The sequence below is a fragment of the Trachemys scripta genome, chromosome 1, assembly GCF_013100865.1.
Source record: "Trachemys scripta elegans isolate TJP31775 chromosome 1, CAS_Tse_1.0, whole genome shotgun sequence".
NCBI lineage: Eukaryota > Metazoa > Chordata > Testudines > Emydidae > Trachemys > Trachemys scripta.
Window position 1 is genome coordinate 309,733,890 of NC_048298.1, and position 13,736 is coordinate 309,747,625.

A 13,736-nucleotide genomic window follows, 5' to 3' on the forward strand; every position below is an offset into this window, starting at 1 on the left:
CACCTCCCTCAGACACACACACACCCTCAGACCCCAGCTAGGAGACGCCTCCCCCGTACCCCCTTCCACAGCCCCCAGCTGGGAGACACCTACCCCGGACCCCCCCCCTCAGCCCCCAGCCGGGAGACACCTCCCCATCTCTGCATCTTCCTCCCCTCCCTCCTCTCACCTATAAGCCCCGCCCCCTCAGTCACCTCCCCCAGCCTGCGGGTTACTATAGCAACGGGACGCTCGGCCGCCGCCAGCCGAACCGACCTCGCACTGCAGTGGCCGGTACCCGGTACGGTGGGGGGGAGGGTGGCCGCGCAGGGCTCTCCCCCCTCCCCACCCCCCCGCCTGTCGCGAGCAGCTCACCCAGGAGGGGAGGGGGGGGAAATCACCTCCTGGCCCCGACCCCACCCGCTCCGGGGCCCCTCCCCCAATTCCTGGTCCCAGGGTTTCCCTGTTTCCTCCCAGCGCTGGTAGCTATTCGCCTCGTGGAGGTGGGTTTTTTTTATAGCGCTGGGAGAGCTCTCCCACCACTGGTGCCGTGACTACACAGCCAGGTTGCTAGTGAAGACATGCTCTAAGTTCTCCAAAGTACTACCCTAGGTAGTAAACAATGGAAGATGAAGTAGATATTATTCATTAAGATTTCCAATACATTTCAAACATATGGATATAGGCTAATAAAATAAAAACCCATTTCTACCCTACAGGTAATTATGGGATAGAATGAGGGGTGGGAGTGGGCGTGGAAATCGAAAACAATCAGTGTGTTGACCCCATGCTCTAAGACTTTCTGCAGTGGTTTTTTAAATTTTATTTTATTTTGTTTTATTTTGCTTTGTAGATATTAATTAAGATTTTCTCCGCTTCTGGATTTCCTAGCAAAACCTGTCTTTTTTAGAATATAAACTGTTTGCTGGAAGAACTATCTTTATTTTTGTGTACTGCACAGCATCAAGCACATTTCGGCACTAAAGAAATAATAATGAATCATAGTATAGAGGTAAAATAAGTTTGTTAGAAAATATGTGAAAAGCAGGAAACACTGACTGGTGGGTAAATGGTAACTTCTTTAGCCAGGAGAGCTTATTCATAGTTAGAGACTGGAATGACCTGTTAGGTCATGTGGACCATTTCAGAATAATTCTCTACTTTTCATTGTCTAGTGCTTTGTTATGGGGATGTTCACCTATAGGGTAGGAACTTTTATCTTTCCCTTTCATTTTATTTAATGAGGTTTATATAAGTGTCATCACTTAGGAGTCTATTCTCTATTCATTGTATGTGTGCAAATCTCATTAACGTTAATGGAAGTTGTCCACATACATCAACAAGAGAAAAGAACCATTAGTAATTTAATTGCTATTTGTGATTGATCCTGTTAAAGCAGAAAACCTGTTTTGGGGGGAGGGGGGCGGGTTTAAACCAGAGGGTATATCTAAATTTGTTCCAGAGATAATAGAAAATATGTGCTATTTTATATCAGGCAATTACAGTTATCCAGATTCAGTGATAATTTTAGAATCACAGTAATTAGAAATGAAAAAGACCCTTTAGCACATTCAATTCATGGCCTTACAATGCAGAATTGTTCATTGAGTGCTGTGCCCAATCTAGTTTTTAATAGACTTTTAGGCAATGGTTCCTGATATTAGGCATAAATGTTTTCTTTGCTCAATTTCCTACCATTACTTCTAGTTTTGAATATACTTCTTGTAATAGCCTCATCAATTCTTCTCCTTCAAATACTAGTAAATATGTATCCCATATATCTATATTATATTTATATATAATTCTTGTAATCATTCCTCTGAAAATAAGCTTCCAACCCTTCACATTTTTGTTGCACTTCTGAAAAGTGCCTCCATTTTTATATTTGTTGTACTTATGCTCAGATATGTACATTCTATTCTATGTACCCTGTAATCATGCTGTATAGAGAGGGACTATTGCCTCCCTAAACTTAGCTATGATGTTTTTGCATGCATAGCCATAACTATTATTAATAAAATTGTTAAACCAAGTAAAAATGAACAAGAAGCCAGTGGGTCTGTTGGACAGCTAGTATAGCTGGTTGTCCAACTATCAGGGGGTAGCCGTGTTGTTGTTTTTGTAGATACAGACTAAGGAGTCTGGTGGCACCTTAAAGACTAACAGATTTATTTGGGCATAAGCTTTCGTGGGTAAAAACCTCACTCCTTGAAGAAGTGAGGTTTTTACCCACGAAAGCTTATGCTCAAATAAATCTGTTAGTCTTTAAGGTGCCATCAGATTCCTTGTTGGTTGTCCAACTAACAGTCAGGCTAGAGTATTCCCAGACTGAGCGTATAGCAATAATCCAATCTAGAAGTCACAACAACAAGGATAGGTCTGGCAAACTCTGGAATCAAAAAAAGACAAATACTCCATCAGGCACAGATTAAAACATACACACACACACACACACTTTATCTCTCTAGTCCAGATCCACAAAAGGATTTAGGCACTTAACTCCTGCCTAACTCAAAAATATAGGCACCACTGAGATCCTCAAAGCACCTGCTCAGCTGCTGCCTAACTCTGGAGGCTCCTAAAATCTCTTGGTGCCTAAATTTTTCCCCATAAAAGTCCTCTAGGTGCCTAAGTTCACAGCAAAAAAAAATAAAACAACCCACCACCGTGAGTCTCATAGCTTGGGTCAACTGACTTGGGCTCACCAGGGCTTGCATTATGGTGCTAAAAATACCAGTGTAGAGCTTTCCGCTCAGACTGAAGCTGAAACTCTGAGACTCACTTCTGCAGGGGTTTTTTCACGGAGTAGATTCTAAGTCACTGCTGGTGGGCATGCACACAATGCTTCAGTGTAGGTGCCCAGGCCCTGTCTCATGCCTAAACTCCACTACAATTCCCTCATGTATCTCAGTTGCAGCCCAATTTGTCAGGCAGTCACAGAGCATGCCTAATCCCACATAAAATGGGGGTGGGGGAAGGGGAAGGCCTATCCTCCCCTACAACCTTTAGTCTAGTGGATAGGGTACTTACACAGGATGTGGAAAATTGTGGTTCAGTTTCCCCCTCTGACTGATAAGAAGAGATTTGAATATAGGTTTCCCACCTCACAGATGAGTGCCTTAACCACTGGACTATAGTCATTTTCACTCTCTTTCTGGCCTAGTGCATATTTAATTATTTATATCCAGTGGAACACCTTACGGAGAAACCCACTTCAGAATATCCCAGAGCCCAGTGGTTAGGGTACTCACCTGAGAGGTGAGATAAACGATCTTCACATCCCTTCTCTGCAGGCAGGGGAGGGAGTTGAACCAGAGTCTCCCACATCCTAGGTAAATTCCCTAACAACTGAATTAAAAGTTATAAGGGAGTCTTTCTCCCTCACTCACCACCATGTGGCTATTTTGCATGGAGTTAGGCATGTGTTGTGCCACTGCTGTTCTGGGAAGAGATGGCTTTGGTGCCTGACGCAGGTGAAGGTTCGTGGCCGTGGATCCCAAATGGGATCCAGCCTGGACTGTTTGGCACCTAACTCCATGAGAAAGACGGGGCTTAGGACACACATCTCTCCTCAGAGTCTGCTATTTATTAGCTTAGGCAGCTCCTTTTCTAGTGTGCTGGCTCTGTGAATCCCATCGTTAGGTACTTATCTCTGCTCATGCATCTTATAAGGTGCCTAGGCACTTAACTCAGTCTCTGGCATGCACTGGATGGCTAGGTGCTTAAAAGTTAGATCAGGGATCGGCAACCTTTGGCACGCGGCTCGCCAGGGTAAGCACCCTGGCAGGCCGGGCCAGTTTGTTTACCTGCCGCGCCCACAGGTTCGGCCAATCGAGGCTCCCACTTGCCGCAGTTTGCCGTCTCAGGCCAATGGGGGCGGCGGGAAGCGGTGGCCGGCACATCCCTCGGCCCACACCACTTCCCGCAGCCCCCATTGGCCTGAAGCAGCGAACCGTGGCCAGTGGGAGCCGAGATCGGCCAAACCTGCGGACGCGGCAGGTAAACAAACCGGCCTGGCCCGCCACATCACGTGCCAAAGGTTGCCGATCCCTGAGTTAGATGTTGCAGTGCCGAAGTCCCTTTGTGGATTTTGGCCTTGGCCCCTAATAGCACCTAGAATCCAAGAGCAGATGAGGTCCTAAAATCAGTCCTAAATTGTGAGCTTCTAGGACACAGGATGAGACACGTCCTTGATCATGAGGGCAAGAATCACTTGACCATCACTTCAAGCTTCTTCCTCAATCTATTACCATCACCTCTATTTTATTCAGATTGACTTTCAGTTAAATTACTACCATCCGAGTCCCAGCTGGGATCAGGCACTGACAAAGCACCCATATTGCATCACCTGGGTTAGTTGAAATCAGGGGTGAAAGTAACTTAAAGGACTTACTGGTATGCAGGAGTCCTGAGCGGGGGCATGGCCTCAACTGGAAGAGGCATGGCCTCTCTCCTCTTTTTGGAGATATCCTATCTTCTAGAACTGAAAGGGACCTTGAAAGCTCATTGAGTCCAGCCCCCTGGCTTCACTAGCAGGACCAAGTACTGATTTTGCCCCAGATCCCTAAGTGGCCCCCTCAAGGATTGAACTCATAACCCTAGGTTTAGCAGGCCAATGCTCAAACCACTGAGCTATCCCTCCCCCCAAACTAGGGGGGCCTTTCAATATTTAAAGGCCCTGGGGCTCTGGGTGTGGCTGGGAGCCCCAAGGCCTTTAAATCACCCCAGAGCTCCCAGCTGTAGTGACAGCTGGGAGCCCCGGGGCTCAGGGGCGAATTAGAAGGCCTGGGCCTCCAGCCGCCATGGAGCTCCGGGCCCTTTAAATCAATGCAGGAGCCCTGCCGCTGCCACCCCGGGGTGGCTGTCGAGGGGAGCCCCAGGCCCTTTAAAGTGCCGCCGGAGCCCTGCTGTCGCTGGGGCTCCGGCAGCTGGTCTCGGTTAGTGATTTAAAGGGCCCGGTGCTCCTGCCACTGCATCCTAGGTAAAACCAGTTTTCTCTCTCCAACTTCTCTGCAGAGGGCTAGGGTTTAAAGAAATATAATTTCCCCATGAGAAGGAACAAGGAGATGAAACATTGGTACAGCACTTTAAAAACACAGAGACGGGGTGTGTCAGACAGACAAAGAAAACGTAGAGCAGGAAGAAGAACACAGGGGCAGGCTTTTGGAAAGAGAAGAGACTTTTTGACTGCAGGACCAGTCAAAGCTGAGAAACTGGCTGCAGGGGAGAGAAACTCTAGGCCAGGAGCAGATTTAGTAGGAAACAAACAGTGCGGTGGCACGGGGCCCCCAATGAAGGAGGGGGGGCAAAATGCAGGACAAATCTCATCTGACAACCTGCCCCTGAGTCCCTGGCCAGCAGTGCAGCAGGGTTCAGGCAGGCAGGCTGCCTTCATGCCGTGGCCAGTGGCCCCACACTGCTCCTGGAGCGGTCGGCTGCTGGCACATCTCTGCACGCCCAACATGGGGGAGGAGACTCCATGCGCTGCCCCTGCCCTGGGCAGTGCACGGAGACCTGCTGCCTCCTTGCCCCCAAGAGACACGCAGAGACGTACCAGCAGGGCTAAGGCAGCGCTCTGCCCACTCTGCCTCCCTCCCTCTGCGCTGCGTCGCTCCCGGAAGTGGCCAGCATGTCCCTGTGGCCCTTGGGGGGTGGGAGTGTCTCCGTGCGCTGTCTCCGCACCAAGCACCAACTTCGCAGCTCCCATTGGCCAGGATCTGCGGCCAATGGGAGCTGTGCAGGTGGCGCCTGTCGGCAGCAGTGCACGGAGACCCCTTACCCCCCAAACCCACCTAGGAGCCGCTGCTGGAGGGCTGTGTGTGCCGATCGCTTTGGGAGCCGCTCAGGTGGCAGCTGGGGTGGCTCTGGGGGCCAGCCGCTCAGGAGGCTGCTGGGGCGGCCCCTAAGGCCAGCTGCACTGGTCATTGCTGGGGCAGCCCCAGGGCCAGCCACACTGAACCTCAGAGGGTAGTCAGCCCCTGCCGCCAGAACAGGGGCCAGCCGTCGGTCCCTGGGCCTCCCCAGAGCAGTGACGCTCCGGGCTCCAGGAGCTGCTAAGTTTTAGTCAGGGGTATTTATTGTAAAAGTCATGGACAGGCCATTGGCCATGAATTTTTGTTTATTGCCGGTGATCTGTCCATGACTTTTACTAAAAATATCTGTGACTAAATCTTAGTCTGACATATGAGAGAATGAGATCTACTAGTTCTAAAATCTGATAAGAAACAATCAGTTCAATTCACTATCTACAGCTAATGATTCCATTATTTAATAAATCAGATAGCTTTAAATGCAAAACATATTTTGATAAATGTAGCACATTTAAGATAGTTTTATTTCATAACAAATTGAAATGTTGTGCTTTTGCATTTTTAATATAATTTGAATTTCCATCCAAATAGAGCTTGCCACAAATCACAAGTTAAAAAAAATCATCTAGTGAATAAGAAATGTATCATTCACCATTTTCTACATAATAAAAAATGTAAAAATTAAGACTCTATATTAATATATGTTAAGCTCTATAATTGCTTAAATTAATGTAAATAAATATAGCGTATTGTCCTGATGAGCAAAAAGAAGCACCAAATTTAGTGTAAAGGCCATATTTAGTTGCAAATCCAACCAATGAGAATCAACCTTTCTTCAGAAAAAGAACTAAAGTACAAATGCAAATCACAATTAAAATTGATTATTTAAATCGAGGTTTCCTGCTTGCTGATTTAAAGCATGATTAAAATCAGTTATTTAAATCACTTTGATTTCAAACAGTACATCCATGCTGAATGCAACTGTGCATGACCATCTTTGAAAAGCAGGTATTGTTTTTTGTCTGTATCTGTATTTCACAATTACTTATCCAAATTCTATGAATTATTTTATTTTGTAATTTCTACCTAAGATTATTGGTCTAGAGGGGATATCACTTAATAGAAACTTAATAGAAACTAATTATTGATGAGTAACCTATTTTTTCTCTATCCTAATTCAAGTCTTAAAAGCTAATGTGGGTGAGGTAACACAGCTATAACACTCTTAAAAGACAGGCATTTTTTAAAAAGTGTTTTTTACCAGTTACTTACTTTAAACTGGTTATAAAAGAAAAAGGCTGTGCAAATAGCAACTGAGGCAATATTGAATAGTTGTGAACAATAGCCTTATTGTTTTAGGCATTTGTAAATGCCAATGGAAGAAGACAAACAGAACCAGGCTGCAAGAGTCATTCAGAGATGCTGGAAAAGATGTATTGTGAGTGTGAAGCACTATTTTATGTTTAATAATTTATTTTAATCATTAAACACTTAAGTAACAATTTTGATATTTTTCTCCTCTATAAACCAAAGTGGTGATGGAAAGTCTGCCAGGAGCAGGAACTCCTGTGGTGTGAATCCCACTTCCAGTACAGTTGTCCCCATACATAGGGCTGATGCTGGCCATAAAACTTAATAGAGAGTTAACTATCCACAGAAGCCTGCAGATACAGTATATTACAAATGATATGTAATTTTATATTTGTGACGGGTTGGATCACAGAAACCCCCCTGGGAACTGCCACCTGATGTGCCAGGACTACTTCTATTCCTGTTTTCCCTGCCAGCTCAGGACTCCAGCACCCTGTCTTGGTGAGCCAGACACTCCTGTCTGCTCCAACCCAGACCCAGGGTCTGAATTACTTGCCCCAAAGCTGCAGGTTTACCTGAAAACAGCTCACAGAAATGTGCTTGTCTTTAGCACTCAGATGCCCAACTCCCAATGGGGTCTAAACCCAAATAAATCCGTTTTACCCTGTATAAAGCTTATGCAGGGTAAACTCAAATTGTTCGCTCTCTATAACACTGATAGAGAGATATGCACAGTTGTTTGCTCCCCCAGGTATTAATACATACTCTGAGTTAATTAACAGGTAAAAAGTAATTTTATTAAATACAGAAAGTAGGATTTAAGTGGTTCCAAGCAGTAACAGACAATACAAAGTAAGTCACCAAGCAAAAATAAAATAAAATGCGCAAATCTATGTCTAATCAAACTAAATACAGATAAGATCCTCACCAGTTCCAGAATGCTCCCTTTTACAGGCTAATCTCCTTTTAGCCTGGATCCAGCAATCACTCACACCCCCTGTAGTTACTGTCCTTTGTTCCAGTTTCCTTCAAGTATCCTGGGGGGTGGAGAGGCTCCTTCTTTAGCCAGCTGAAGACAATGGTCCTGGTTAGTGGGAGTCATCAAGATTCCAAACCACCATTAATGGCCCACACTTTGCATAATTACAATAGGCCCTCAGAGTTATATTTTATATTTCTAGTTTTAGATACAAGAGTGGTACATTTATACAAATAGGATGATCACACTCAGTATATTATAAGCTTTGTAATAATACCTTACAAGAGACCTTTTGCATAAAGCATATTCCAGTTACATTATATTCACTTAGTATCATGTTTTTATAAAACTATTCCAGTTACATTATATTCACTTATTATCATGTTTTTATAAAACCATATAGACTGCACAACATCACAATTTTGTCAAAAGCAGAATTCCATAGCTGCCACAGGAAAAAAAATCACATCACATTACCAAAGGGGGATGGTGTATTAATTTAGGGGGAATGTGTGGGCTTCCTTCAACAGTGTTTTGGTCTTTTTATACTGTGTTCTGCACAGTCTACAGTAGCGCATAGCATGCAGTGAGGCACCGATTACAATAGCTTTAGGAACAGAAGGACAGCCCTCATCAGGAGGGTGGGTGACTACTGTATTACTGGGGAATGTTGCCATTTAAAGAGTTATAAGTTGTTAATGATGGAATGATGGTAAAGAGAAACAAAGGAGGAAGTTGGACAGAAATGGGAAGTGTAAAAGGCACTTAGGTCCATGGTGATAACCTAGTTCACGGTGAAAGAAATGGACAGACTTTTAAAAAGTTATTGTAAAGGTAATCTCCTAAATCCAAAGCTGAGGAAGAAAAGGTGGTCTCGTGGGGAATCTTACCAAAGAGATCTTCTCAAAGATAACTGTGGTAAATTAGGAGATTTAGATGCTCTACTTTAAAATTCCCCCTAGTATATGGCAGCAATTCCATGCTTTTAATTTGTATCCATATGCATTTCTTTCTCTGAAAGCCCTCTCACTTTTAACTCACTTTGACTTAATACCAAAATAAACAATATAAACTTAAGTATCAGAGGGGTAGCCGTGTTAGTCTGGATCTGTAAAAAGCAAGAAAGAGTCCCGTGGCACCTTATAGACTAAAAGACGTATTGGAGCATAAGCTTTCGTGGGTGAATACCACCACGAAAGCTTATACTCCAATACGTCTGTTAGTCTATAAGGTGCCACAGGACTCTTTCTCGCAATATAAACTTTTTCAAATATGCACTAGACTCAGTTTTTGTTACACATATTTGACTGAATTCAGCAATGCTGTAATGCTATTAATTTTACTCTTCAGGACTGGGATGAGTACACCAGGCACAAGTTTAACTCTGTGAGACCATTTGATGAATTGTGCCCTACACTGTCCTAAATTCTGTGTGGTTTGACATGGGAAAACCCTGAATAGTGTCATGACTATGTTCAAAATCTGGAAAAAATCCAGGGACAATATTTTTTCTTGGTATATTTATCACTCTCTACAGAATGTCCGTGTCTTTCGATACTACAAAGAACTAATAGGCTTTAGAGGAGTTGGGGACCCTCATCTTCTGATGAAATGCATTGACCCTAGAGAGGTAAGGGCTGTATTTACTGATGTATTTTCATTGCTATATCTCTGTACATGTTACACACGTATTGTACAATATAGTTCAAGATGTTAGTGTTTTAATTTTAATTTTGTAGAATCATAGAATATCAGGGTTGGAAGGGACCTTAGGAGGTCATCTAGTCCAACCCGCTGCTCAAAGCAGGACCAATCCCCAACTAAATCATCCCAGCCAGGGCTTTGTCAAGCCTGACCTTAAAAACCTCTAAGGAAGGAGATTCCACCACCTCCCTAGGTAACCCATTCCAGTGCTTCACCACCCTCCTAGTGAAAAAGTTTTTCCTAATATCCAACCTAAACCTCCCCCACTACAACTTGAGACCATTATTCCTTGTTCTGTCATCTGGTACCACTGAGAACAGTCTAGATCCATCCTCTTTTGGAACCCCCTTTCAGGTAGTTGAAAGCAGCTATCAAATCCCCCCTCATTCTTCTCTTCTGCAGACTAAACAATCCCAGTTCCCTCAGCTTCTCCTCATAAGTCATGTGTTCCAGCCCCCTAATCATTTTTGTGGCCCTCTGCTGGACTCTTTCCAATTTTTCCACATCCTTCTTGTAGTGTGGTGCCCAAAACTGGACCCAGTACTCCAGATGAGGCCTCACCAATGTTGAATAGAGGGGAATGATCACATCCCTCAATCTGCTGGCAATGCCCCTACTTATACAGCCCAAAATGCCATTAGCCTTCTTGGCAACAAAGGCACACTGTTGACTCATATCCAGCTTCTCATCCACTATAACTAGGTCCTTTTCTGCAGAAATGCTGCCTAGCCACTCGGTTCCTAGTCTGTAGCAGTGCATGGCATTCTTCCGTCCTAAGTGCACGACTCTTCACTTGTCCTTGTTGAACCTCATCAGATTTCTTTTGGCCCAATCCTCTAATTTGTCTAGGTCTCTCTGTATCCTATCCCTACCCTCCACTCCTCCCAGTCTAGTGTCATCTGCAAACTTGCTGAGGGTGCAGTCCACGCCATCCTCCAGATCATTAATGAAGATATTGAACAAAAACGGCCCCAGGACCGACCCTTGGGGCTCTCTGCTTGATACCGGCTGCCAACTAGACATGGAGCCATTGATCACTACCGTTGAGCCCGACCATCTAGCCAGCTTTCTATCCATTTATAGTTCATTCATCCAGCCCATACTTCTTTAACTTGCTGGCAAGAATACTGTGGGAGACCCGTATCAAAATCTTTGCTAAAGTCAAGGAATAACACGTCCACTGCTTTCCCCTCATCCTCAGAGCCAGTTATCTCATCATAGAAGGCAATTAGGTTAGTCAGGCATGACTTGCCCTTGATGAATCCATGCTGACTGTTCCTGATCACTTTCCTCTCCTTGAAGTGCTTCAAAATGGATTCCTTGAGGACCTGCTCCATGATATTTCCAGGGACTGAGGTGAGGCTGACTGGCCTGTAGTTCCCCAGATCCTCCTTCTTCCCTTTTTTAAAGATGGGCACTACATTTGTTTCACTATCTTTTATTTGGGGCATAGTATTGGGAGACAAGGATCATTACAGCATTATAAATCAAATACATTTTTTGACTGTTCCATCATTTGAAGTCCAAGATTTACTGATATAGGATAGTATCAGAGGGGTAGCCGTGTTAGTCTGGATCTGTAAAAAGCGACAAAGAGTCCTGTGGCACCTTATAGACTAACAGAAGTATTGGATGTAGGATACTTTGTGGATTGCACACAACTGAAACTGTATGCCCCAAAAGAAATATATAGTAGTTACAAAAGAAAGTATCAGTAAACAACAAAAGTAAAAGCATACCCAAGGTAGAATTAGAGGGAAAAAGGAAAGGAGAAGGCTGAGCCCATAGAAGTCAGTTGTTTTCTAGGAATTGAGGACCCCAACTCATTTCATATAGAGAGGCCATTTAATAGCTAACAGATGGTAAAAGGCATTTGGGGTTCAATCTGACTCGTACTGTTTCAGACCAAGCCCAATTATTTTCAGAGCATGTTGTAAAAATTATCTTTCTGCAAAAGCCTTTGTGCAATAAATTGCCCCAAGGAAATAGTCACATAGGAAATGCTGACTCGATAAAAACAGTGGCCCATCTAGACCAGTATCTGATGCTTGAGTGGATATGCAAAAAAACTTGCAGCAGGCAGTTATAGGAAAACCCACCCCTCAGGAAATTTTCTTCCTATTCCTCAGTAGCTAGAGGCTGACTTGTGGTCAGGTGTATGAGAGTTTTGTATTGCTTCCAGAACTCTTGCTTACTTTAAAAAAATCATGTATTATCACTCCAAATATTCACATTATCCATATAAATGCCTTATCCCTCCTTGGAAGAAATACAACAACAAGAACAAGAGTGAAAGAGAAAATCTTCTCCCTCATCCTAAAAAAAAATTAAACAAAAAACAGTAATATAATGAAGAAGCAAGGAAGAGAGTCAATTATAGACATCACTCTGTGAACCCTACTTATTGTTTCTTGTCCTCAGATGCTACGGTGATGGATGTCTTAAGTAGATATGGAGAAAATTTAATCAAAGCCATTGCTCGCCCACCTTCACTTGTTTGCTTCTTGCATGCTACAGTATGATGTCCACACCATACTGCAGAGAGCAGAATGAGGCCCATTATTCTGCCTTTTAAACTTTTTACATACTTCAATGTATAGATGAAAGCCTTTTTCATCTAGAAAACACGGCACTTCCATAGGAATAAAATATCAACCTATTTATATTGTGTGCATCCCTATTAATATGATATTGGACTTATGTCAGAGAAGAATCTAAACACATCTTTATGTATGACGAACTAAATTATTTAACTGTCCATTACTGTATCTTTCTGTCTTGATTTGGAAGCATTGTGGATTAATGTCTTTTTCTTCTTGCAGGCAGAGTTACTAGATGCTGCAGCAGGTGTTTATATCCGATTCAGACTAGGTGGTGTAAGTAGCGTTTTAAAGAATATTGAAATATTGACATTGATTCTATATCTAGGTAATCACAACTTAATAGACCTATATTAATTGTATTCTGACAAACTAGCAAGGTTAGTATTTTATAACCAGAGTGCCTGAAATTAGCCTCCTAAATCCATTCTTAAGCACCTGACTAAATGGTCTGAATTTTCAGTTGGATTTGTGGGTGCTCTCGCTGCTCTGGATTTGATAATCAGGGGTGCAGTCCTGGCCTTATTGATGTCAACAGGAGTTTTTCCACTGGTTTTAATGGGGCCAGGATTTCACCCAAGCCTTTATTTAAGTGACTAAATATGGATTTAGTTTGAAAATTTTGACCCAAGAGTCTGCTTAGATTTTGGCTTTAAGTATTTGCCTATTAGTATTAGACAGCTGAACAGTCACTCTGGAATAGCACAAGCCCTGTGTAAGATTCTCCTGCTTTCAAAATATCTAATACAGGATTATAAATCTATTGCTACAGCACTTGAAATAGCTGGAAAGAAGCTGATTCATTGCTAATATTCTTCCCTGCTGCCTGGCTAGCAATTTCTAGTAAATTGTATTTGGCAGACTTCTACCCTGTAATTATTTGGTTTCTGCTTCTGACCTACTCTTCCCTGGCTAATACTAACTTATGAATAATACATCATTAGTAAACCTCACCTTGATGACATATGCTATTAATAAAACATCAGAGCAACAGTTTGCTCTCTGGTGGAAGGCACAGTGTAGAGATCAAGGCTCTGAGCTGATTTATTACTTACAAGATTATCCAGTTCAGTGAAAGTAAGTGTGGAGGTGGGTGAAGTTTTTAGATTGGAATTACGGAGCCAACATACTCTTTTCTTTACTTACCAAACATTAGCACCATGACAAAATATAAATTTGAAAAATGGTTATTTTAATCAGAACTGTCCTAGCATTTTAAGCTGTCGTATTTGCAATATATTTACAAGACTGTCTAACATGACCGTATGTTTCTAGGTTTCCATCTCTAGTGTTAGAGAGACATACATGATTATCTTTCATCATAACATTTTCCATGTAAAAAGTAATATTAGC

At 43.1% G+C, this 13,736-nt stretch overlaps 1 protein-coding gene across 2 annotated transcripts in view; it reads left to right on the forward strand.

The window, feature by feature from the left end:
• Nucleotides 1-225: 225 nt before the first annotated feature.
• Nucleotides 226-13,736, forward strand: part of C1H11orf65 (chromosome 1 C11orf65 homolog) — a 30,985-nt gene continuing 17,474 nt past the window's right edge. The window contains exons 1-4 of one of the 2 annotated variants that reach the window (XM_034759525.1): nucleotides 226-280; nucleotides 7,149-7,227; nucleotides 9,617-9,709; nucleotides 12,606-12,659. In XM_034759525.1, coding sequence (XP_034615416.1) covers nucleotides 7,159-7,227; nucleotides 9,617-9,709; nucleotides 12,606-12,659 — 216 coding nt within the window. In that variant the 5' untranslated portion in view covers nucleotides 226-280; nucleotides 7,149-7,158. Of the gene's footprint in view, nucleotides 281-7,148; nucleotides 7,228-9,544; nucleotides 9,710-12,605; nucleotides 12,660-13,736 lie in introns of those variants that run through there. The other variant, XM_034759518.1, reaches the window with a different exon arrangement.